The sequence below is a fragment of the Xenopus tropicalis genome, chromosome 8 (assembly GCF_000004195.4).
Source record: "Xenopus tropicalis strain Nigerian chromosome 8, UCB_Xtro_10.0, whole genome shotgun sequence".
NCBI lineage: Eukaryota > Metazoa > Chordata > Amphibia > Anura > Pipidae > Xenopus > Xenopus tropicalis.
Window position 1 is genome coordinate 110,821,008 of NC_030684.2, and position 27,360 is coordinate 110,848,367.

General features: G+C 41.5%; 1 protein-coding gene across 1 annotated transcript in view; it reads right to left on the reverse strand.

Moving 5' to 3' along the window:
- The window catches only part of spred1 (sprouty related, EVH1 domain containing 1), a 49,936-nt gene extending 29,335 nt beyond the window's left edge, over positions 1 to 20,601 (reverse strand). Inside the window, exon 1 of the mRNA NM_001008036.1 lies at positions 20,444 to 20,601. Within this exon, the coding sequence (NP_001008037.1) occupies positions 20,444 to 20,466 (23 nt within the window). The 5' untranslated portion in view covers positions 20,467 to 20,601. The remainder of the gene's footprint in view (positions 1 to 20,443) is intronic.
- Between the last annotated feature and the right edge of the window lie 6,759 nt (positions 20,602 to 27,360).

A 27,360-nucleotide genomic window follows, 5' to 3' on the forward strand; every position in this document is an offset into this window, starting at 1 on the left:
TGTGTAAGGATAGCTATACACCTACCAAAAGCCTTATGAAACTTATGTTAAGATTTTATTATTGTATCCATGTCCATCTTAAAGGAAAACTCACAAACACTATAGGTCTCTAAAAATATATTGCAGAAATCAGCTTATATGTAAAACCATGCTTCATGAAATAAACCATTAATATGATCTAAATGATCAGTTGGTTAAGTTTTCATTCTGGGGGTATAGTTTTCCTTTTAATATCCTCCTTAATAGCCCCAAACTATGGGGCTGGTCTTCTTGGAAAAGTAATTGGCTGAATGACTGATACACAAATACCAATATTTTCCTTTATCTGTACCCGTTTCATGAGCTAATGGGATGGCCTTGACCACAGGATGGGCCTTCAAGAGCTGCTCTTGCCAAAGGATGGACTTTCAAGTGGGGCTTGAACTAAAAAAGTGTGCAAGCACTGTCCTATAGGCACCAATGTGATGAACCTACATCATTTATATGTCATAAGTAAAACTTAAAATAAAGTCATACTAATGCAAAAGGGACAGCCAATTTGTTTCTTACTCTCATTAACTGCACTTCATTGGTAACACCAAAATTTTGCCACAATACCTTGCATCTACATATATATATATATTACACACACAAAATAATGTGTCTGTTATACTGTGATGTTTGTTTCTTGCATGTCTTATTCTGACACAATTGTTCTGTATCTTGCAGTGCATCTTTTCATCTGAAACGCTATCTGATAACTATATATATGTGTACAGCTTTGATCATGTACATTCATCTGTGGGTAGAGGGTTATGCATGTGCCTAGCTATCTCATCCAAGGCTCATGTGCTATTTTATATCTCATACTGTCTGCTGTGTGTACTGTTCAAGCAACAGCCTGTGTGTTATGTTCTCTGCTTAACATCTTACACGCGATCTGCTGCCCACACTGTGCCTGCCTGCTGTCTGTTCTGAGCATGGACTCACTCTTTGTTCCATAATCGTGGGATGTGTCTGTCTGGGTCATTTTGTATCTCTGAATTTCTCCAAAATGAGCTGTGCATTATCTTTAGATCCCCTGCCTATGCAGCACATCCCTCCATCTTTATCACATACTGTCTGCTGCAGTCTATTTATAGTTATTTGTGTCTCATGTATATGCTGTGGGGTGTATGAGTCAATCTATTTTTCTTGCTGTCTGCAATGCATACTCTGGGTGCACATCCATTAGTTTTATATTGCCTGCTCAATGTGGGATTATCATGATGTAATTATTGCCTGATACAGTGGGACTGCCCCCAGTCTGTACCTGTGCAACCACACAAAACCTGCACACAGCCAGGGAAATGTATAGGTCCGGTGCCACCCTACACAACCGACCCAAGTACACCCCCCAGGCAATGGAAGTGACATCACACACACACACATACAGACATGCATGACGTCACTTCCGGTGACATCATGAGGGAAATGTGCCAGACCCCCCCCCCCCCCCCGCACAGACCCTCAGGTGCCTATATATAAATATAGCCCTGCAGACAACATGGCAGGTGGCATGGTAGCACAATTGATAGCATGGCTGCCTTTGATTTCAGCCAGGGCACTGTCTGCAAAGAGTGCTGCCAGTTATGTTTGTTAGCTAGGCTAAAGGCACACAGGCAGTGTACTCTGCTTGTGTTTTCCAACTGCTGGTAACAGGCGGATTTCACCAAATGCACAGTAGAGTGCATTCAGACCAAAAATTGTCTGTCACCAGCCTTGACAGGCAATTTCTATTATAACCAATGACAGGCAACATGGGTGAATATATGAATTTAATATATAAAGCAGGCAGTTGCATTCTCTGTGCAGTGGGTACAGATGGCACATAATGCCCCCTACCATGTGGAACACCAGTTGCAAGTAAAAACACAGATATATATCAATAAAACATGCAACGTTCACGTGCATTCAAGGCACAATAAACTAGAGAGCTATTTGGAACTGACAAGAACACACTTAAGTGAGTTCAGCATGTATGTGTAAATGCATGAAAAATGTCCCTGTGTAAGAGCCCTTGTTGATAGAAGGCAAAAGCTTGAATGTGCTTCGTCTCTAGGGCAAAAGCAAAGCAACTTGGACTTTCAACTTCCTGCCGTGTCTTAATATCATTCGTGGAAGTTAGGAGTGCAATGGAAATGTGTTTGTTTTTCTACTCAAACAGCAAAGTCTGTTTGCATTGATCAAATGTAGACAATCAGCGTGCCTTCAGATGTTGTAGAACTACAATATTCAGCACTTGGTAGTGCAACCTCCCTGCACCGCAGAAAAGGAACAAGAGGGCTATAATAAAGTTATATCTGAATGACTGTTTCTTCTGCTTTTAGCCAGCTATATCTGGTGCTGCGTGGGTTAAGTTGCACTAAGCTCTCAATGAACTTGCTTATCAGTCATTTCCTCTCCAGGCCGCTCCCTCTGTCCACTAGTTAATCATTCATCTCTCCTTACAGGCTCTTATCAAGCAGATAAAATGTGCACAAAGGCCGGGCAAGTTAGGAAGCCAAGTCTCTGTGGAGGTGCCTGGCAGCAGCAGCCATCCAAAGGTCTCCAGCACAAGAAACTCCAGCATTAGAAATGAGATATGTTCATAGGAAAACACCAGCAGTAAAATAAGAAGAGGTGACCCCTCTCCCCTTTAAATCCGGGAGCCTAGAAAATCCACATCCTGCATGGCTCATTAGTCATTAAATCAGATGCAGACTGAGCAATTTCATAATAGAGGGTTTTGTGCAACTTTGTAATAAATATCTAAATAAATCAATGATTGATGATGCGGGCTGTGGATTTTACATGTGTCCACTTGTACAGAGGCAACAATTTAAGACAGGATGACCAGGTTATCCCTTTATCTGAGGACACACTTAGGGCTCTGGCACACGGGGAGATTAGTCGCCCGCGACAAAACTCCCTGTTCGCGGGCGACTAATCTCCCTGGATTGCCATCCCACCGGCGAAAATGTAAATCGCCGGTGGGATGGCATACGCGGTGGCGCGATTTCAGTGAAATCGTGCAAGTTGCCTCAAGAGGAAACTTTTACATTTTTACAATATTCACAGCAATGTTCACCATTTTAGACTGCCTGGCTCATTTTACGTGTTGCCTACCCTTTGATGGTGCTTGTCAGTGATTCCTATTCACTTTGAATATGGGGTGTTTTCAATTGTCTTGTCCAGCTGGAGTGACCCCCCTACCCTATGCGCTATTACCCTAAATATGTGAGTTAAGTAGATAAAGTTGAAAAAAAAGCATACGTCTATCGTGGCAACTATAATGCCCCTGACTCCAGCTCCCGAAAATTGCCAACCGGTTGCAGTTCAAAAGCTGCTGGATAAAGGGGTACCTATCTAATTTTAAAGAGCCTACTATTTCTTTTAAAATCATGAAAATGTTTATGTAATGTTCAAGTGAAGAACAGCAATGTGGCTTATTTATATGACACATCCTTGAAAACTCCCAAGACTTAAAATGTCTTCATTTTATTTAAGTAATTGGGCTGGAAAACAGGAAGATTGAGCAGAGTGGGAAAGACATGGGAAATCCACAGCGGTGAGCGCAAGTGGGAGGTGTGAGTCACAATCATGGCAACTAAGCTGAACATTCTTTAAAATAGCAAAAAACACGAAGCACAGAGAACATCAGTTACATTCTGCATGACCAACACTCTATGGGGTCTGCCAAATGACTCAGAAAAAGCTGCGATACATGTTGATGCTGCTTTCTAAATATTACAGGTATTACCAGTGTACTTGTTCAAAATGGGTTTTGTAAAGGTGAAGTGGCCCTTTAACAATTCTGAGAATGTTCAGTTATGTATCTGTGATCTCGAAGTATGTTACCCAGAAAGCTCCAAAATACAGTAATGCCATTCCAATTACTGATTATGTAAACCAAGCTGCAAAAAATCCATGCAAAATGCAACACATAGGGGCACATTTACTAATCCACGAACGTCCGAAAAGCGTCCAAATGCGTTTTTTTCGTAATGATCGGTACTTTGCGACTTTTTCGCAAATTGTCGCGACTTTTTCGAGCTCTCAATACGAAAGTTGCGACAATTCGCGAAAGTCGTAATGGCAATGAAAAAGTCGCAGCAATTCTCCAAAGGCATAATGGCAATGGAAAAAGTCGCGACAATTCTCCAAAGGCATAATGGCAATGAAAAAGTTGCGACAATTCACGAAATTTGTTATGGCTATGAAAAAGTCGCGACAATTCGCGCAAGTAGTACCGGTTACAAAAATGTCTCGACAATTTACGGGAAAGTCGTAACGGCGACAAAAAATTCGCAAAAAATACGAAAAAGTCGCAAAATGTTCGTTTTCCAATCCGAATTTTTCTCATTCGGATTTGTGGATTAGTAAATCAGCCCCAAAGAAAACAATAACCTTAAATATTGCATGCCTCCTTTAATTAAAAATATATTGCACAGCCCATGCAATGGAAAAACCCCCACTGACATTGTACATGCTAATTACTGCCTTCTGGCATGTATGGGGCACTGCGCTCTCACACAAAGCAACTAGGTTACAACAATCAATGAATGGACACCGCTGTGCCTTCTTCACCATATCAGGCATTAATTCCTGTCACGTGATGTGTGAGTGACACACAGAGCAAAAATGGTGTCTCAAAGAAAAAAATGTAAAAGGGCAATATGTACATGCCAATTTGGTATTATTATTATTAACATTTATTTATAAAGCACCAAGATATTCCGCAGCGCTGTACAATAGGTGGGTTACATACATTGGACATACAGAGTAACATATAAAGCAATCAATAACCGATACAAGAGGTGAAGAGAGCCCTGCCCAAAAGAGTTTACAATCTACAAGGAGAAAGGGTTGAGATACAAGGTGTGGTATTATTCTTGAATTGCTTACTTATTAGGATATAAATTATCTAAAGGTATAGTTTTCTTTAAACTTTTTAAGTAGCCCAAAGGCATAGTTCTTGCGCTTTGCAGAAAGACCCTTTTCCGGAAAACCCCAGTTCCCAACCATTCACAACCATTCAGTAGATCTGATCTTATTCCTGTACAAGTCAACAGTATAATATCCCCATAGCTTAGCTGATATTATAGTTGCTCAGTCCTCTTGGTAAATGCAAATGTGCCAGAATGGCCAGAACAATTACCATTATGGTCAATACCAATCTAGGTTCAACAGGGTAAAAAGCAAAATACAATGACAAAGGCTTATTTATCAGTTTTCAAATTTGGAAAATTGGGAGGGGTTTCTCAAATGCAATACATTTGGAAAAACAAACCTCAAATTTTTATTCTCGTCATTTTCAATGGATCTACAAAAAAAACGAATTTAAAAAAAACACAAATTTTGACAACAACAACTCCTATTGACTCCTACATGCACTGGCAAGCTTTTAGATGTCATAGTGTTACATTCCAGTTTTTCGAATTTTTGACGCTGAATGAATACGGAACATTAGAGTTTCGGATAGCATAATTTAAATTTGGGAGTCTCTACACATGAAACAAAAAGGAAACGTTGATAAATAAGCCCCATAGTAGTTGAGCTTGATAATGCCCAGCTTTAAAAAAAACATTTTTTGGAACAATGACTTGATGAAGCTAAACCGCAAAAGTTTTTTTTCAAAATTAAAAAAAAAAAAAAAAACTGAAAATGAACTTCCTTAATAAACTCTGCTTTTAACTGAAACGGACCGGGAGCGTTTGGTTCTATATGAACAAAAAAGTGTTCTATGTTTGTGTATATACAAAAGCTGGAAGCACTTAATGCTGCTGGAGGCCATGCTGTCATTCCAGACACTCAATATACCACATACAAACATCTAAAGTGTAGAGTGAATAAATGGTGTATGGTCATGGGAGCGGGAAGTAAGTCATTGGAGGGAAGTGGTGACTGGGAGTAATTTAAGTAAGTTCAGACACAAAATGCAACAGGAACTCAGTAAAGCCAGACTATGAGGGGGAGATAAGATTTACAAAGGATTATTCAGAAATGAAACATGATCGGTGGGGTGGGAACAAATATTAAAACAGCTTTTATCATGACATTGACTTTTATTTTGTAATTTTGATTCACCACTCACTCACGGGTTTCTGTAATCAGTGTAATGCGGTACTCTTGTGCAATAAAACGGTACTTGTGAGCACCATGCACTGCCACACAGTCATACGGGATTCACATTCCCTGCAAACTAGAGCATTGTCATCAATATTACTGTACTCTTGTGCACCTAGAATTGCAGAAAATTACATAGATTATTTACATAGATAAGTTGCTCTTGTGAGTTGTAGTAGTGTAGTTATCTCCTGCACATAGATTTACATAGATAAATTGCTCTTGCATGCCTGAAACAGAAGTAGTACAGGACGTTTCCACCTTGTCTATCAATCATCAGAATAAAATGCTGGCCAGCAGAAGGAAGCTAAGGGCTCTGGCACATGGGGAGATTAGTCACCCGCGACAAATCTCCCTGTTCGCGGGCGACTAATCTCCCCGAAATGCCATCCCACCAGCGAAAATGTAAATCGCCGGTGGGATGGCATACGCGGCTGCGCGATTTCACTGAATCGCGGAAGTTTCCTCTCAAGGCAACTTCTGCGATTTCACTGAAATCGCGCCGCCGCGTATGCCATCCCACCGGAGAGTAGTAGGGACCTTTGATTGCAAGCTTGATTGGGGCAGGGACTGATGTGAATGACTGTTGGTGCTGAATAAATAAAGGGTAAGTAAAGCTGGCCATACACGTGGCGATCTCACGATGTTTCGTACGACCATCGGTCGCACGAAACATCGTCAGATCCGCCACACACCATTCAGGGCTGAATCGGCAGGTAAGGAGGTAGAAACAATAGGATTTCTACCTCCTTCTGCCGATTCAGCTCTGAAGGGAGAATTTTGGTCAGGCGCCTTCTATGGCGCCCGATCAAAATTTTCTAACTTGGCCGATCGGCGAGCCGACCGATTTCAGCAGCTTCCTGCGATATCGGTCGGCTCGCTGACATGCCATACACGCACCGATTATCGTACGAAACGAGGTTTCGTACGATAATATCGGTGCGTGTATGGCCACCTTAAGGCTAGTAATAATAATCCTGATGTTTTTGGGCTACAGTTCCAACATGGCTTTAACCATTAAAAATATAAAGCTTAAACTTTGGACAGCATGAAGAACTTATTTATTCATTTTTTTTCCAAAGCAAGTTTAACAACAGCTTCCGAGACTCAGAAAGTACTAGTTCATTCAGCAAATTCATCAACAGAATCCCACACGCAGCTTTAGTCAAAGGCAGACTTATTTAACCGCAAACTTTTTTTCATTTAGATGAATGGAAGTTGCCATCTTCCAGTAACTGCATGCATGATAACATAGTTGGTTTTTCCCACACTAAACATGTTGAAGATGAAGAGACAAGCTGAAGCCCGTTTTGGTACCATCAGCCAATGCAGGTGGGTATTGGGTACTTTACTATATAACAATAAGCTTCATTATTATAAATTCAAGAGTGTACTGAAAGGAAGAGTGGAAAACATTGAGTTTGTTTGTCTGCCCTTGCCACCAACATAGCTGACTAGTTCTATGAAGTAAGAGGGGGTACAGAGAGATGCTAGTTAAAGATAATTGGTGTTCCTGTTGTATGTGCGATTCCCATGACAAAGGCCAGTGGCCTTCTATTGTTTGTAGCATTGACCTTTGCCCCAAAGCGACACTTCGGTCAGCTACTATACAAGTATCTGATCCTGTAGTGCCATTTCACTGTACAACAAATCTACTTGGTAACAGCAAATATGCAATAATAGGCAATTCAGTAATGCTGACCACCCAATTTTAAAGGACAAGGTAAGTGCTTTCAATAGGGGTACCAATTTGTTAGATACCCCCCAGTGAATACAGTCGATAACCATGGACTCCAAAGTTTATGTCTTTGTTTTCTGAAAAACCCACTGGCCCAAGGAACTTTTACTCTAGCCCTGCACCATATTCTAGTTTCCTACTCATCAACCACAGTCAAATTTAAAAAGACTTGGGGAGCAACACAAGCATCATAAAAGTTCATGGAGGGGCCAAATGAGATCTGTGATGGGCTATTAGGCAGCCTCTATGCACACTTTCAGGTTACAGGATGTTTTGATTGGTGGTAATCTTTAACCAAAACTTGCCACCAAGGCAAGAAATTCAAAAATAAGCATCTGCTTTGAGGCCACTGGGAGCAACATCCAAGAGGCTGGTGAGCAACAGGTTTCCCCAGAGCCACTGGTTGGGGATCACTGCTCTAGTGTTTCCCTGGACTGGTCACAGAAGTTTCCAGCTCATGCACTTTATAATTTTACCGGAAATTAAGCCGTACTGTGCATGTGAACAGCCAGGGACTGTTGCAAGGAATGCTTGGGAAATGCTAGAAGATGGTAGCAGAGTGCTAGAAGAAAAGTACCCCGGATTGGTAAATTTTTCAAAGAACAGGTGAACCAGCCCACAGTCCAAAGTTAGAGACTATACTAAATCCATGCCCCACAAACTCTGCAGTCCTTGTTATAAAATGCAAACATATGAGCTGAGCAGAACTTGGCAGAACTCTAAAAATGCTTAAAGGAGAAAGAAAGGTAAAAACTAAGTAAGCTTTATCAGAAAGGTCTATGTAAATACAGCCATAAGCACTCACAGAAATGCTGCACTGACTTCTCTGTCAGAAGATTTGTTGTGTCTGTAATTCATGTGCCAGAGACACGCAGCTCTCTGCTCTCTCCCCTCTCCTGCTCCCCCCTCCCTCAAGAATGCTAAGAGCTCACCCCCCCCCTTAGGAATGTGGATCTGAGCCAATCAGCAGGAAGCTGACTCATAGGGGCACATTTACTAAGCCACGAACGGGCCGAATGCGTCCGATTGCGTTTTTTTCGTAATGATCGGTATGTTGCGATTTTTTCGGAAAAATGTCGCGACTTTTTCGTTACTAATACGATTTGTGCGAAAAACGCGAGTTTTTCGTAGCCATTCCGAAAGTTGCGCAAAATCTGGCGATTTTTCGTAGCGTTAAAACTTGCGCAAAAAGTTGCGCTTTTTTCGTAGCGTTAAAACTTGCACGAAACGTCGCACCTTTTAAGTTTTAACGCTACGAAAAAGGTGCAACTTTTCGCGCAAGTTTTAACGCTACGAAAAAAATCGGGCGATTTTGCGCAACTTTCGGAATGGCTACGAAAAACTCGCGTTTTTTCGCGCAAATCGTATTGGTAACGAAAAAGTCGAGAAAATTTCCGAAAAGTAGTAAAGACGCCAAAAAAATCGCAAAAAATACGAAAAAGTCGCAAAATGTTCGTTTTCAAGTCGGAATTTTTCCAATTTGGTTCAGATTCGTGTCTTGGTAAATGTGCCCCATAGTCTTAAAAACTGAGCATGTACACTTGGTCTCAGTCTCGGTGCAAGAGTGAGGTAATATGGGAACTTTCTTTACACAGCTCAGCGTTTTTTTCCCTGTTTGGCTTCTGATCATCTGAACAGGTGAAATATGGGGAGACTTAAGGGCACTATTGAGACAACTGAAGGTATGCCTGCAGCTTGAGATTAACTCTTTATTAGCCTTTCCTTCTCCTTTAAAATTAGATTCCTACACCGATTAATGTAAATTGGTGGTGGTAAAACACATGTATCATGTACGAATCACGCAGTTGCCCAAAGTCACCTCACAAGATAACTTACTAGGTTACTAGGTTACTATACAATGTGGAAGTTTTACCATGTTGATTGATGGAAGGAAAGTAAGTTTGGACATCTTGTCACCCACGCTGGAGGAAATTAAGCGCGGGTGACAAAACGTCTAGCCTGCCACAGCTCTAATGGCAAAGATTTCAAATATACTGCCAGGATCAAACAACTTTTACATGAATGGCTCATAAACATTTACTGCACTGCTGCTTACAATGCCTTTGGCCCAATTAACAATGAGAATGAAGGAGATAAGGAGGTTTAGTTGAGACAATGTAAACAGATGCATTGTACTACTGTAAGCTATATCAACACATAACATCTGAAACTATAATATAACAAGAACTGTCAGAATACATTTTAGGATGATTTCAGGGTTAGCAGAGCAAGGTAATTGTCAGTAAAATGTTATATACCTTGCTCAAACTTGGGCCCTTTGCTGCGGGCTAAGGTGGCCATACACAGTCTGATTTCATTCACATGTATGGGCACCGCCGTCAGGCCTCCCCGACCAACATCTGGCTTCAAATTGGCCAGATCTTGATTAGGCAGGTTTGATTCTTTCATCGGATCGGGTACCGCATCGGCTCGTTGATGTGGCCCCCGAACCAACGATGCCTATGCCCGCTGTTTTAATTAGGTCATTTGGCCCTAGCGCCAAATGTAGGCTGAAAATCTGCTTCTATACTTTTAAGATTTTTGAAGCGTAGGGTCAGACTCTCAGTCTGCATTTATTCGCATGCTGAGAATCCGCCCTGTGTGGCTTTAACCTAATGTCCATTAGTAAATTTTTCAGATAAAGGCCTGGGACCCCATCCACACAGTTCCCATTCACTTCAGTGGCCATTGTACAATTTGGGTAGAAAAATTTATAACTGCACTTCTGTGCATTAAAGTCAATGGGAGCCACTGTTGGCGGTCAAGGTGTTTCTTTCATGTAAGAAAATTTGAAAAACATGTTTTCTATTCCATCACAAATACAAAGGATTTATGGCACATGCTGGCAGTGGAAAACTGGTGTAAGGGTCAGTAATACCAAAATGGGAAAATAGCATAGATACATTCATTAATATCTTTATGTCTATAGCAACTGCTAATTTGTTAGTGACACTGTTTATTTGATAAGAAAACCCTTTAATTCCTTGGTTTCCTGGCTCTTTAAGCATGACTGGCATGTAAATCAATAGTACATTAGCTTTACAGTGCATTGTCAAACACTAACAGTGGAGTTAAATATTCTCCAAAAATGGGAAGGTTTCATTCTTTATATTTGACTTTGGTTCAACCTTGTTGGTCATTTAACCCTTGTGTCAGAAAAGCTGACACAGCGGGGCTGGTGGGGATTAGCTGAATCAAAGATGAATCAAAAGACTAACCCCCCCCCCCCCAAGAAAAAAAAGAGGGAAAAAATGCTCAGAACCATATGAGCAGTAATGAGATGGGGGAAGAGAGTCCACCCACACATGTGCAGCAGGGCTTTGCTCAGAGCAGCTGTTCTGTTTGCAGAAACAGAATCAGAGGGACTGAGTCAGTGCAAAAACGCACTGCCCCTTCTCTCCCTGCCATCACCAACACTCCATATGAAGGCAAAGCCTCAGCATTTCCGAATGCTGGAAACCATGAAACCAGCAACTTCACAGGAAAGGAAAACAGGAAATCAAATCTCTCACGGCTCTCAGCCCAGTACCGCATGCCCTAAAACTTAACACGTTCGTCTAAAATGGAAACCAGCCGTGTGACTTAGCAGTGTTGGGAAATGTGATAAAGGGAGCATAGTTTAATCTGTTTCTATTAAAGGGAAGCTGCAGGTCAGAAGGTAGCAGCCATAAATCTGCTGTTTAAAGGCAAACACCTGTTTGCTATGCGTTATTACCCCCGATACTTGTTTACTACAGGTATAAGATCAATTATCCAGAATAATTGGGACCTGGGTTCTCCGGATAAGTTATCGCTGTGCCTTAAGTCTGACAAAAATCTTTGAAACATGAAAAGACCCAACAGGGTTATTTAGTCACCAATAAAGATTCATGCAGCATAGTTACCATCAAGTACAAGGTAGTGTATAATAGAGAAAAAGAAAAACATGTTTTTTTTAAAAAAAAATAGTTACTTGCTTGGCCTTTGATGGCCTTTAATTTGGAGCTTTCTGGATAACAAATTTACATATAATGGATCCCATACCTATACTGGCAGAGAAATGTAAGCACATGATCCAGCTGGCCATTCATGTTTGGCCTTTTTGCCCAATGAGCAGATATTTGCCATAATCATCCATCCATGCAAATGGACCGAGTCTGGCTGATCTATCCATTCAACCTTGAAGCCAATAATATAGAGGCCCAGGAAGCACAATATGCTACAGACCACATTTCAGACTTAAGGTTAGTGGTACACAGGCAAGAGTAAAGCCAATAAATTCCAATCTGCTGTTTCTTACATGTGTATTGACAAATAGGGCGTCTCCTTATGAGCCTACTTAAGGTATCTCTATTAAAAAAGAAATATGAGTTGCCCTGGTGAGAAAACATGTCCAGGGACATCATAATGTACCTTTGCCATCAGGTCACACTACCTTCTGTCTTTTTCAAATAGGATTATAAAGACAAAATTTGAGGAGGAAGACAATAAGCTTGTGCTTTGTTTGCCAGTAAGACAATGGTTGCTAAGGCAAAGCTAAAACTGCAGGCTGAGCCAAAAGCACATGGACACTAAAGCTGGCCATACACGCACCGATAATATTGTACGAAACCTCGTTTCGTACGATATTCGGTGCGTGTATGGCATGTCGGCGAGTCGACCGTTATCGCAGGAAGCTGCTGAAATCGGTCGACTCGCCGATCGCCCAGGCTAGAAAATTTTGATTGGGCGCCATAGAAGGCGCCTGACCAAAATCTGCCGTCAGGGCTGAATCGGCAGAAGGAGGTAGAAATCCTATTGTTTCTACCTCCTTATCTGCTGTTTCAGCCCTGAACGGTGTGCGACCATCATCGTCAGATCGCCACGTGTGGGGACCTGTTATCCAGAATGCTTGGGACCTGGGGGTATTCCAGATAAGGTGTTTTTCCATAATCTGGATCTCTATACCTTATGTCTACTAAACACTGAACATAAATTAAACCCAATAAAATAGTTTTGGATGGATTAATTATACTTAGTTAGAATCAAGTACATTGTACTGTGCTAATTATTACAGAGACAGTCTATGAGGCATGGCCTTCCTGTAGTTTGGAACTTTCTGGATAACAGGTTTTTGGATAAAGGATCCCATACCTTTTAATTCCTGTGCCATTAGATTTAGGGTTGCCACCGTTTCTGAAAAAATATACTTACTTTGCAATCTTACATTTCTTCTCAATTTATAGCATTAATATCACATCTCAGCCATTAAAATTTTGGCCAGATGGCAACCCTACATTAAAGTATCTAGTTATAGAATAAGAAAACAATACATATTTCTGCTTCTCCCAGTAACATATAGAAAAACTAATAAACAGTTCTCCTTGTGCAGAATATCCTATGTCGATAAGTTTAATTTAAAAAAAATGTAAATTAAGTGAATGTAGATACTGATAGTAAAAAAGAGATTATTTCCCCAAAATTTCCACATTTCCACATTTTTGACAAAAGTCAATCAATCCAGAACTGGGCACAATAAATGATTTGGGATGTATTTTAGTCAGAAGGGCCCCCCTTAAGAAATACATTTGGCCCTCTAGTGTTCTATATGAATACAGGTCTAGGACCTGTTTTCCAGAATTCTCAGCACCTGGAGTTTTCTGGCTAGGGGATCTTTCCGTAATTTGGATCTCTTTACCTTAAGTCTACTGAAAATAATAACATCGTAAGTTAGGTTGAAAAAAGCAACATGCCCATCATGTTCAACTTTTTATGGCTATATATAACCTGCCTATCTGCTAGTTGATCAAGAGGAAGGTGGAAAAAAAAACCCTTCTGAAGCCTCTCTGATTTGCCCTGTATTCCCTTGCTTGCTAAAAAGCCATCCATCCTCTTCTATTTAATGTATCAGCCAGGGAGAGAATTTCACAACTTCACAGCTCTCTCAAAAATCCTTGCCAGAAAAAAATAATTTAAACAATAATAAAACCCAATAGGATTGTTTTGCCTCCAATAAGGATTAATTATATCTTAGTTAGAATCAAATACATGTACTGTTTTATTATTACAGAGAAAAAGAAAATCAATTTTAAAAATTAAAATTGTATGCTTATAAAGAAGTCTATGGGAGATGGCCTTCCCGTACTCAGAGCTTTCTGAATAACAGGCTTCCGGATAATGGATACCATACATGTACAACAAATGGGTGTCCAGTCTCCAAGAAAAAAGGGGCCTACTACAGCTGTCACTTGTACAGGTTTTTAAAGGCATATTTATCAAGGTAAACTCCACTTCTGAAGAACTCGTTGATAAACTTGCCACAATGTCCTTACAAACTATTCATTTACTTCCCTTCAAACCTTGGCAGGAGTTTTAGGTTTCCTAATAACTGATATGTTATACAGAATATGTAGTCCACACATCAACATTCAACACATGTTGCTATGGTGCAGTTAAGATGTAGATAGATAGATTACAGTAAATTTGTATATTAGCATCACACCAGACTTTGCTTTGCTTTGGCTTTGCTTGGAACATACTGAATATTACACAGCACTGATAAAACAATTGGGCTCATTTAACATAATTGACATCTAACCTGAGGTCCTCCCAATGTTGCTATAATGCAACTCCTACCGCTCACCTATAGTAAGAGACAAAGAATGTTGTTTGTTGTAGTTCAACAGCAGCTACATACATGTATATGCTGATTTTATCACAACTTCCTAAATATTGCATAAAAACAGACATCTATTTTTAAGCCCTCTCCTATTGAAAAAGCTCATTTTACAAATACCATTCCCAGAGGGTTTACCCATTGGCACATAAACTAAACTGAGCAAACAAAGCCACAATATCTATTCCCCACTCCATGCCAGTCCACACTGAGGAAAATGGCAGGGATTATGGCATCCTAGCACTGTGAACCTCAATATCCCCTACAATCTGCAAACGGTTCTAGCAAATCTGCTAATCAAATTGTATTATAAGAGGAAATAAAATAAAAATACTGCAGAACATATTGAGACAAAGCAGCTGCTTGCCATGGGCCCTATGGGTTCCAGTTAAAAGGAACAGAGTAATGCTGCTGCACCAGAAAACAGGAATCCATTTTGTAAGCGTATGGCCATAAAAGGATATTGTGAATCAGGAGTGGCTGTGGATGGCACTGTGACTCACCACAGGGAATGGACGTCTGTGGATTGCAGTACCAGGGGAACGTGTATCTACGCACAGCAAAACTCATGCTCAGTCAGCCTTATTGCTGCCCAACATGGATGCATGGAGCACCAGTCCCTGTCTTATCTCTGAAACCTTCCACAAAGCAATGTAGAAAGCTCAGTGTGATGCCCGAGAGAAAGACAATCAGAGATTATGTGTCTGTAAATGGCACATACACCCCCTCAGCTCCCCAAATAATTGAGCGCTTGAGCATGGCACTGTTCCCGTACAGAAAGAAATCTGTACACAACATCCTTCTGACAAAGAGAGACATGTTTGTGAATGGCACTTTTCCTCTCAGGACTGAATTTGAATGGAGATCATTACAGTCAGGGGAATGTGGATTTGATGTATTCCCTCAGGGGAAACTATATGTGAATTGAATGTTCCCCTCCCCCCTCACATAAACAGGAGTGTCTGTGGAAGGAAGCTATCCTTCCCTTCAGGTTAGTGTGTCTGTGGATGGCACCCCCCGCCCCCCTGCAGGGCTTGGAGTGCTGCTGCAGAGCTCACACACTCTGCGCTGTGAATGGACACAGGTATTTTATGAATGGAGTAGGAGGTCATGTGATACAAGAGCCTCTCTGCACTGATATTTCCCACATAACTGTGTCAACAAGCAGAGAGGAAGAGGGAGGAGGGAGAGGCCCTGAACAAGGGAGGGGGAGGGAGGAGGACAGAAAGGGGAGGGGGGGGGGGGGTGAAGAAGCAATAGATAGAAGAAAGGGAGGGAAGGAGAGATTGCTAGAAAATAGAAAGGGTGTGTAAAAGAGATCAAGAGCAACATTATGAGTCGCAAAGGAAAATGACATGGCTGTTTTGAGAACAATGCATTAAAGCGCGCGCGTGTGTGTGTGTGTGTGAATATGAGGCTGTGCGGGACGTAATATGAGGCACAACAAGCCCATCCCAGCTCAATTCAGCCTGTCCTGCAACTGCACCTCTATCTACTCATTCCTGCCCCCTCCACACACACACACATTTTATAGCCTCACTTTCCTCCTCCTTCTCCACTCAGCCTGTCTCTCTGACTCCCACTGCCTGTCCTATCACAGTCCCCTTTCACCCTGTCATAGCATGTGAAGGTGACACAGGGAGGGGGCATTTTATGAATGAGATCCTGCTATGCAAATGAAGGCAATTCACAAAAACAGCAGCATGACATGGCGGCTCATAGCACAAGGCGAACGAGGAAATGAAGCACGAATCAGCACCTCATCCAAGAATACCACCAACATGGCCCCAACAAAAAATAAAAAAAGAGAGATTTAAATACAGACACATGCAATGTTTAAAAAAGGGTGAGAAGAAGCTGGTAAAAAATACACACTCTAGGGTTACAGTGAAGTCAAAATATGGTGTCTCATTCCATTAAAAGTACCCGACACACCAATCTGTGTTAATTACAAACAAGTCCTAATAACATTAAATTACAGCTTGATAAAAAAAAAAAAAAAACTAGTCACAAATGCTATAATATGTGCCCCCCATGCCTGAATGGGTTTCCTTTGTGGTACTCCAGTTTCCTCCCACACTCCACAAAACATACAGGCGAGTTAATTTGTTCCTGATGAAATTGCCCTTAAGGTTGCCCTACACGCACCAATATTATTGTTTCGTAGCATTATCAGTGCATGTTGGGAGACAAGGCGACCGATATTGGTAAAAGCCTAATCGGTGTGTGTATGGTGGGAGGCGAGGCAACAGATAAGTAAAAGCCTTAGATATTGGTTTTCTTGTCAATCAGGCAGGACTGAAAATTTCGATCAGGCAACACTGAAGGTGCCCGAACATTGTAACGTTGTAATGCAGAATCGTCAGATAGGGGTAAAGAATTCCTAAGTTTTTACCTGCATATCTGACGATTTAGCTTTTAATGTTAGTAGAGTAGAATGGTTATGACAAAGATCATAATTGTAGCATGTATGGTCATGTTTAGTTTGAAAATGATAGGGACTTGAGAGTGTAAGCTCCACTGGGCAGGGACTGATGTGAATAATGTAAATCGTTTTAGACACAAAGGACAAAAATATATGTTGATACCTGTTGCCATGTTATCACACCCAGGAATACCCAGGAACGCACTCATAACAACATACCCAGGAATTAGGGCTGCAACATTTTCTAGAGAAAAATGCCAACCTTCCTTTCAGTTACCTTTGGCATTAACCATCCTTTTTCTCAGAAGGGCTGTTAAAATGTCAGCCAGGTGGCAACCATACCAGGAAGGTGCCTCACACATAATACAATAAGAGCATCTTAAGCTGCCATATTGGGTATATACATTGAACATACAGATGACCTATAAAAATACAACAGATAATTGATACAAGAGGTAAAAAGGGCCCTGCCCAAAAGAGCTTTCAATTACCGTATATATATTTTTATTTACACAGCACTACTTGTATTCATACATCAATGAGGGGGAACAATAAAACAGAATATTGTAGACAATATATAAATACAATTTAGCACTCTCTAGAGCTCCGGCCCCATCCATGAATGGAAGCGGCATCGCTTTGGCCTCTTTAGGACAGTAGGAATAGCTTGAATGGCCCTCCCCAAGAGAGCTTACAATCTAAGTGGATTAATAATTAAAAGACACGCAAAATTAAATATCAAGTGCTTATTCATTACTGATGTGTTTCCTGGGGATAACAGTGGGTCAAAAGCTTCTTGCAGTGCACTGTATTAAATGAGAAGTGACCAGTAGCAATGCCAGTAGTTTCACTGCTGCTTCCTTTTTTCTGGGAGAAGAGTGGTAATCAAAATGTCTGTGTGCCATAAGCCTAAGCTCTTGTAAACAGGGACCTTTCACCATTTATACAGGTTGCATTTGCATCCAATTATTTGCATTGTGCCCCAATTATATCCAGCTATGAAATATGCCTAGTAATTTTTACATAAATTATAATATTTCTGGTGTTAATAATCGCACACACCAATTTGCACAGCAATTGCTCATATTGCAGAATAATGTACGTACATATGACATATAACGATAAGCACATTTACATATAATAATAAACGTTAGCTTACAATGAACATGCTACAAAGATGTCTTTGGTGGTGCAGTGCCTCTGCCAGCAGAAAAGCAGCTCACCTGTCCAAGAAACATGCCTTACTGCTGTTATTGACCTACAATTTCCAGCATTTACCAGTCCTCCTCATCATTTATTTATATAGCTCTGGCAAGTTACACATTGCTTTACAAAATATATCAAACAAGGGTTACAAATTGTAAAAGGGTATGGTTTGTAGAGGCTACAGAATGAAACAGTAGGATTAGAGCGGCCTGCTCACAAAAGCTTACACTCTAATAATGCTGGGAGCTGAGCAACAGCTAAAAAGGAAAAAGGTCAAATAGCCCTGCTTTACCTAAGTGGCCCTACGCAAAGGCTAATTTGTCCAACACCTTTCAATCAACTGTACTCTCCAGGATGGCAACAGAACGGTGCATTTCCCACATGAGAGTAAATGGCAACTATGCAACCTGCCCTGGTACAATAAAATAATGCAAATATATCCCAGAACAGTTTGTAGAAATATCACATATTAATAGAATAATACTGAGTTGAAGCTCGAATGTAGAAATTATTGTAGCAAATGTGAACACTAATAAGCCCAAGGTGCATAGTTCAATTCACCTTATCAGCAGGCTGATAAATCAGCAGAACTGAACAGGGTTACACAAAAGTTGTGCTGTCAGAATCACAATTGTACTAAAATACTTTTGGCGTATATATCCTATGAATCACAATATTTAAAGTGAAATAAAACAGAAATTAAACGTGCAATCAAACGCATTGGAACCAATGCATTCACTTTGGTGTTTCTGTACTTTCTAAAATAACCATGTATTACTGGCACCCAGGCATTTGATTTATTTTGAGGGTGTGCTCATCTTTCTGCATTATATATAACCATTCATGGACAAAAAAATAGCCATACAACGACACATATACAAATGTATATAATAACTGACAGCACAAGGCACACATATATGAATGTGGTACATTGTTGAAGCATAATAAGGCCGCCTCGTTAAATCATGCAAAAAAAGAAAAAATTGCACGCACATGGATACAGTAAAAAATAGCCATCTTTTCTAAAATAGGGAAATTCACTCTACGGTCACTGATGAAGACCTTCTCAAATAAACAATTTCCACATGAAAATCATATACAAATATGTAAATGTTGTACACCTGCACAAAATCAACTGCAAACCATATACAAACACAAACATGATATATACATAAACAATACAATGATGCAATAGCTATATATATAAACATACACATATATTTAATATACACACTTATATACATATATATGAATATATGTATACAAACACACGCTCCCATACATACGTGTTTGTGTGAGCACACAAAGCAGTTATGCCCAACCTGCGGCTCTCAGAGGATACTTAAAGGAGAATATAAGCAACTGCTGGAGGGCCGCAGGTTTGACATCTGCAAAATATCTGATATATACTCTCACAACTCTGGTCATGCCCATTCCCACACCTTGTGTCTCAACCCTTTCTCCTTGTAGATTGTAAGCTCTTTTGGGCAGGGCCCTCTTCACCTCTTGTATCGGTTATTGATTGCTTTATATGTTACTCTGTATGTCCAATGTATGTAACCCACTTATTGTACAGCGCTGCGGAATATGTTGGCGCTTTATAAATAAATGTTAATGTAATGTAATAAAAATATACTCACATTACAGAATGCCTGCATAAATTATGAGATGTGTCTTTGCATAGTTATATTATATACACCCATAATATACAGATAGACATGCTAGACTTTTGATAGATAGATAGATAGATAGATAGATGATAGATAGATAGATAGATAGATAGATAGATACATAGATAGATAGATAGATAGATGGGCCATTATACCATAGTGTAAGCCACACCTGCCAAGCATTGCTTAGATACAGTATGATGCACTGACATTATAATGCAAGTATTAGTACATACTGTGCTTTAGTCATGGAGACTTTTTCACACAGCTCTAGCTTATCCCATGCAGAATTGCAGCTCCAGGCACATACACACAGGTAGACAAGCCAGCCAGAAATACCTTGCCCACAACCCATGAGAGGCAACATAGAGAAAAGCATTGATTGCACTTGGCCACTATGTCCCCCATCCCCTTGCACACTCAGTGCCCATGATTAGAGTCGGGGAGTGCACAGTAGAACACACATTCTGCCTGTATGCGCTCACACACGCTCTCTGCATTCCCACTCGCACAAGTGTGCAGCGCTGGGGCATGGGATCCACACAGGGACTAGCCCGGCGCAAAGCGCTCCCTGCGCATCCCAAAGGCCTAATCTACCCATCCCGGTGCAATAGAGACCAGTACGGGACACAGGTGGCACTCACTCTGGCTCCTGTTCGCCGCTCATTGTCCCCTTTCACCGGGCTCCGATTCGGGGCTGGCTGCCGTCGGCCAGGGCGCAGGGAGGCTCCCGAAGGAGACGCATGGTGAGGGCACAGGGATCCGGGAGGCAATCGGAAGGTTATATGGGAAGTGCGCCCCGCCGGAGCATTCGAAACAGCGATAAACTGCGGAGAAGCGATTTAAAGGCAGGCCAATCCTGCGCCAAGCATCCGTGCGAGTGCGCATCCAGAACGGACCCCCCTCCCTGCGTTTCCCCTGCTCTCCTCCTCCCAGTCTCTCCTCCTTCTACTGGGGGTGGAAGGGAGAGGGAGGGTGCTCCTCCTTTACAGTTCATACATATATGTGTACATATACAGGCGCACACACACCAGCGCCTTCCTCGCTGCGCCTTAGCTTTACGCTCACACACAGACAACTTTGCAAGAGCCTTTGCATATACTTCTATTTCTGGACCCATTGTTTAACCCCTTATGTAGAAGTCCCAACGAGCCGCCTTTGAGGAGAAGCGTTTTATTTTCTTTTCGTTATATAATTGTCCTGACAGGATCCCTGGGCGATTATTCAGTTGGTTAAACACATTTATAACTTATATGTTTTTTTTTCTCAATGGAGAAAATACACAGATACATTGAAACCAGGCAGCCTGGACTCTACAGTTGCTTAATTGCCTCTTGGATTGCTGCCATACTGCCAAGTGTTCTATTGTTGAATTGGAGTGACAATGTGGACAGCAGAGCAGGATGGTACTAAAGAGCCCACAAGTATAGTAGGTTTGGAAATACCATAAACTGGTCATAGGTTGAACTATCCCCTCCTCCGTGAGGTCCCAAAAGAAGCGAATCTTTCACTGATATCAGTGTCATACTGGGACCCCAGGGGCCCACCAGAAAACCTTAGACCCCGGGCCCACTTTCCTAACAATTTTTCCTCTTTTGCTCTCTTTATTCTCCTAGTCTCTTTTATTTACATGCTAGCATCTATTCTTCCATCTATTTCTCCTCTGTGTTCCCATTCAGAAATAGGGAATGACCATGAAGCAGGCCAAATGGTCATGAGCAGGAGGGCCCACTTACACCTGGGCCCACCAAGAGTTTTCCTGGTGGGCCAGTCCGACACTGCCTGATATGCTCAGAAGCAGATATTTCCCTGATATCTCATTGATCCTATCATTTGACCCTCCAGTCAAACAATATGATTATGTTGATGGGATACAGGCCGTTGGGACGAGGACCACATCAATGCACTAATGTGTACCTCATTCGATGGGATTTTTAAACTTACCCAATTGACATCTGGTCAGATACTAGTCCAGTAGCCTGTCTCAGACCATCAGCAGCTTTTATTGGCCCATGTATGACCACCTTTAGATTGACGCACAGTGGCCGTGTATGATATACAATTATTTAAGGAGAAGAAAAGGTACAATCACTGGGGATTGCCAAATGTTAGACACCCCCCAGTAATTATAATCTCTTACCTGATAATGCGAGCCAGCGCTCCTGTTAGAAAACTGCACCGACCTGGGGTACATGTGAATTATCCTCTTCTTCTTTCTTCGTACCAGGTACGCATGTGCAGTAGAGTGAAAAGCCAAACATTACCAAAAAAGCCAGCTTTTTTACTCTGTTGCCCATGTGTTGGCCTGTGATTTTGAAAAAGGAAGAAGGGGAAAAAAGTATCACTCACTTGCTAGTACCCAAAGCCAATGCAGTTTTCTGCTAACAGGAGCACTGGCCCGGGGTATCAGGTAAGTGATTCCAATCACTGGGGGGAGCCTTATATTTGGCCAGGTCCGCACTTAGCTTCAAAACAGGCCCTGGCATTTCTAGGACACAGAGGCCCTGACTGCCTATGGCATCTTTTAGCAGCCTCTCTGGCATTTGCCAGAATCCATAGATTGCCAGAATCCATAGATGTCTATCTGGGCCTGAATCTGGAGGTAGTTTTTGTGTTGCCACCCTTCACAAATTAAGCTAAAATGGGAATGATGTTGGATGGTGACCACTGGTACATTTATGGGCCATTTGTCCTCAAGAAAATCTGCTGGGATGTCTTTTTCTTTAATACTCTGTCAATATGTCGGGAGAGCACCCTTATTGTTATATTACTACCTATGGGCACAGAGATTTTGATCTTTTGCCAGAGTAAAGGCAAATGGTCAGTCCCACAAAGAGAGATGGAGGGATAAGGTATACATTAAGAAACTGTTTATCGAGGACCAGGGTTTTATATAGTTGTGTGAGGTACCTGGGATATATTATGTTCAGGGCACACAGACCTCTCTAGAAATGCCAATGTTTTAAGCAAAAACCTTGAAACTGGGCTATAGACACGTTACCTTCCTGTTTAGTTGTATGGTAATTTGAATACTGGACAAAACCCCCTAACCAGGGAACCAGCCTGTTTATCCTCATATGGCACTGTGGCATAGCTACCGTGGCCATGGCAGCCACAACTGCAACAATATTTAGTGTGAGTCAGTAAGTTGCCCCCAATGTTCTCTTTGTACAGGGCCCTGAAGGCAACAGTAACTGCCCAAAGTAATTAACAGGGGTGGCCCAGCATGAACAACAATCATTATGTGATTACATTATATGCTTAAGAGTGCATGCCGATTTGCCGCACTGCAGGGTGACTTGTAATGACAACAGGGCTCATTTACAAAGAGCAGCACAGTATGCAAAGTGCAAAAGAATTGGTACAACCTCTGGTTGTTTACACTTTTGCACCCTGTCCCACATTTTTCATCCAGTGCGCAGGGCTTTCTGCACCAGAATAACATATAAATACTTGAACTTCCTGCATTTGGCTGCACTGTATTCATGAAGGGTGTGAGGCATGGAGTTGTTAACCTGTCATGTCCCATAACCTGTCCCATAACTTTCCCAGTTGGTGCAAGGTGCAGCAGAGCACTGTACTTATCTCCTGTGGTGGGCATAAAGTACATGTCTGCTTTGTGCCTGACAGTGCACACTTTGCACTTTGGATATTTAATCCAACATGAGGTGCAGTAAGGTTACCAGACCAAAGTGCTGTGTAAATAAGCACTAACGGGTGTGATTTTGCACCCCTTGTGCTTGGTGGATGGAGGTAAGCAACTTAAATCACTGGAAGAGGGTACAACTTTGTACTGACTAATAATTCTACCTTTTATTTTTCTTTAAGTAAATGAGCCCTAATGTATTAGCTTCTTATATGCTAAGGGGTTCTGGAACCCAAAAAATGGGGGGGGATGCACTTTACAATTTATTGTTTACCAATTTTATTAAAATACTTATATATACAGTAACTGTTTGTTATTAATGAATGTATACAAATAGGTGAAGAACAGCCACATTGAAACCATAGCTGGAGTATTATCCAAATACCTTACTTTTTGATAATGCTTTCGATAATGTTCACTTTTGATAATGTCCAAACATAAATAATGGTCTTCATGTGAAAAATCATAAATGCACATACAATGCTGCTACTTTTTATTTGATATTTTCTCTTTTGTGGTTTATTTAATACAAATTCATGTAGCCAGATTAATTTAATTACCAGCTTAAATGTGAACACACTTGGCAAGAGAATGTTATTATTTAATAATATTCAATAAAATATTATTTAAATGGCTTGTTCAGGGTCGGACTGGGCCCCAGCTCTAGTGGGCCCTGGCGGCCCAGACCCGTCCCTTACCTGCGCTCCCCCTGCCGACCGCTCCTCCCCTGATGCGTTAAACGTACGTGCTCGGGGGAGGACGTCGGGCCCTGCGAGGGAGGTTAGGGGGGCTCCTGCAGGGGGGGGGGCGGTGTGGGCCCCTGGTTGCTAGGATTAATTACATTAGCAACCATGGAACAAATATGGAACCAATATGATATGATAAAAGGTTTGATGAAAATGATAAAAGGTTTTAGAGGGCCTAACAAGAATAATATGCAATTAAAATATGGCTAACAATATAATCAATGCCTTTGAGTCAATATGCCTTTTGGTTGCTGGAGTCAGTGACCCCAATCCCCAACGAGACAGCATTTTTAGCTGCAACAGAGCCAAATGCTATGCTATGTTAGCATATACTAGCTGCTGACTGGTTGCTATGCGTTGCCATAGCTGGACATTCCACCCTGCTTCTATATTACTACCAACAGCCCAAGGCAACACACATATATAATTAGTTCACTGCCCAGCATGGAAATCCCATTTTCAATGTTCTGTAAGTATCTGAGTGTAAACAAGCAATATCCAAGAAAATGTAACCCTTCCTATCTCTGGTACACTGTCAGATATAATGCACCTCATTAAATTAGTTCCATATGTAGGGCTTAGGGTTAACCCCTCACCCATTTCAAACTGGACACATATTCAGTCCACATGTTGCATGTCTAATTAGTAGTTCATTCAGATGTACCCCTGTGCAGCAGCATTCATCTAAATAAATAACTAGTTAGCCATTCAGCATGTTTTTTATTTGCATAACATTTAAATGGGTTCCAACCTGCAATCTGGACTCCTTGGTACCTCTGCTTGTCTGCGCAGCTATTCAGTTCAAGGAGATATAACCCTTATCTGCCACAGCCAGTGTTAGACTTGGATCTGCTGGGCCCATCGCACCACCAGCAGCTCAGGGCCCCCAACTGCTGTCATGAACCACTCCTGTCTCTGATGCAAGCCCTTCCACTGTACCTGCCATCTCACCGTGGCAGTGGCAGTCCTGCATTAGTCTTTGTGTGACCAGCTTCAGGTCAAAGGCTCATAAAGTGACTGGCATGGGCCTCTCAGGGCTAGAGCTGTCTATAGGGAGAAATAGCTGGGAGTGACTACCCAGGACCTCATACATATTAGAATCTCACCATCCAACAATTATAGGTATAACAGCAAGGTGGTAACACAGCTCCAGGCATCCACTGAGGCTGAATAACAATTACTGGACATTAGTTGGGCAGTCTTATTTCACAAAAACAACTTGGTACAGCTCCCTAACACCTGTACTGCTAAACGTGTTAGATATAGCGATAGCACATAATAGTAAAAAAATTAAAGTCCGATTACTTCAGTTACATTGGAGTAGGAGAAACAATAGGTTACCTGAAAGGAGTTAAATCTGTAGCGCTGGCTCTTTCTAAGGGCTCTGGCACACGGGGAGATTAGTGCCCGCAACAAATCTCCCGTGTCTCGGGCGACTAATCTCCCCGAGTTGCCATTAGTTGCCATCCCACCAGCGAAAATGTAAGTCACCGGTGGGATGGCAAATCGGCGAAAATGCCTCACGAGGCAACTTCAGCGATTTGCCAAAATCGCCTGCGCAGCGTGTGCCACCCCACCGGCGACTTACATTTTCGCCGGTGGGATGGCAATTCGGGGAGATTAGTCGCCCGCGAACAGGGAGATTTGTCGTGGGCGACTAATCTCCCCATGTACCAGAGCCCTAAAAGCTCAGACTCACACAATGCACACACACAATGCACTGCGCTGCCTACAAACCAATATTACAGCTAAAACAATATATACTGAATAAAACTTCAAATGGTATAGTGAATTTTTTTTCTATGTAGACAGTGTAATAATGCCTTTTTCTATTTTTCTTTTTTTTATTTTCGAATTCTTACTTGTTTCAAAACTTTAATTTTATTCTCAGTAACAACCCAGTAAGCCAGATTGTCAACCTTTTATACTGTTACAGTTTGATACATCACTTTATACACTTCTCAGCAACAGGAGATATAACCCTTATCTGCCACAGCCAGTGTAAAGGTGGCCACACACGTGGCGATCTGCGATCGTCAGACCCGCCGCTAACCTTCAGGGCTGAAACAGGCAGATAAGGATTTCTACCTCCTTCTGCCGATTCAGCCCTGACGGCAGATTTTGCTCAGGCGCCTTCTATGGCGCCCAATCAAAATCTTTTGACCTGGCCGATCGGTGAGTCGACCGATATCAGCAGCCTCCTGCGATATCGGTTGATTCGCTGACTTGCCATACACGCACCGAATATCGCACAAAACGAGGTTTTGTACGATATTATCGGTGCGTGTATGGCCAGCTTTAGACTTGGATGTGCTGGGCCCACCCCACCACCAATAGCTCTGTGGCCAGCTCTAATTTCATTCTTTGATAAATATACCCTAAAGTACCAATGTACCAGAAGTCAGTTAAATAAACAGACTTGAAGGAGAAATGATTTCTGCATTGTTGCAAGAGTCAAAGCCACCAGGACCAGAGAAGTAAAGGGAACAAAAAAAAACAAAAAACCTGTGTATCCTGAGTTACACTGAACCACTGAAAAGTTTAAATAATTGTATAATAGAAGTTACAACATTTTAGTTTTTAGACGGATATCCCCATTATCGATTTAGAAAGTCAGGGAACCTGCCTTACAGAACATTTGCAGTATGAAAGGGAGGACAATCAAACTAGTTCATTTTAAAACATATGTTTTAGAAAAAAATAGCAATTTAAAAAAATGACTATTTGTAGGTTTATCTGTAATTAGATAATCTGTCTCAGGAAACAGTTCAACTTTTACTCTGAAATATTTAGTCATATTTCTGAATGTACAGTGAAGTATACTTCCTGGAAGTCATGTTATTTGCCTCCTTTCATTTAAAAACTAAAACAAATAATCCTGACTGCAAACATGTGACAAATTGAGTCATAAACGAGTCACAAAGTCCTCTGGTTGAAAATTAAAGGGGAGGGGTATACCAATTTTTTTGAGCAAACTTGCACATATTCTGTAGAAAAATAGCTAACTTGGAGCATTTTAATTGGGAGCAGCACAATTTTTCTGCTGTTTAAAAAGACAGAGGGGCTTGACCAGCCATTAAGAAAATATTTTTAAAAAAAGTTTTTTACTGTTTTGACTCACTGAGGATGGCCAGTAAATTGGCACCAACCAGTGCTTTTTGCTTTCCTT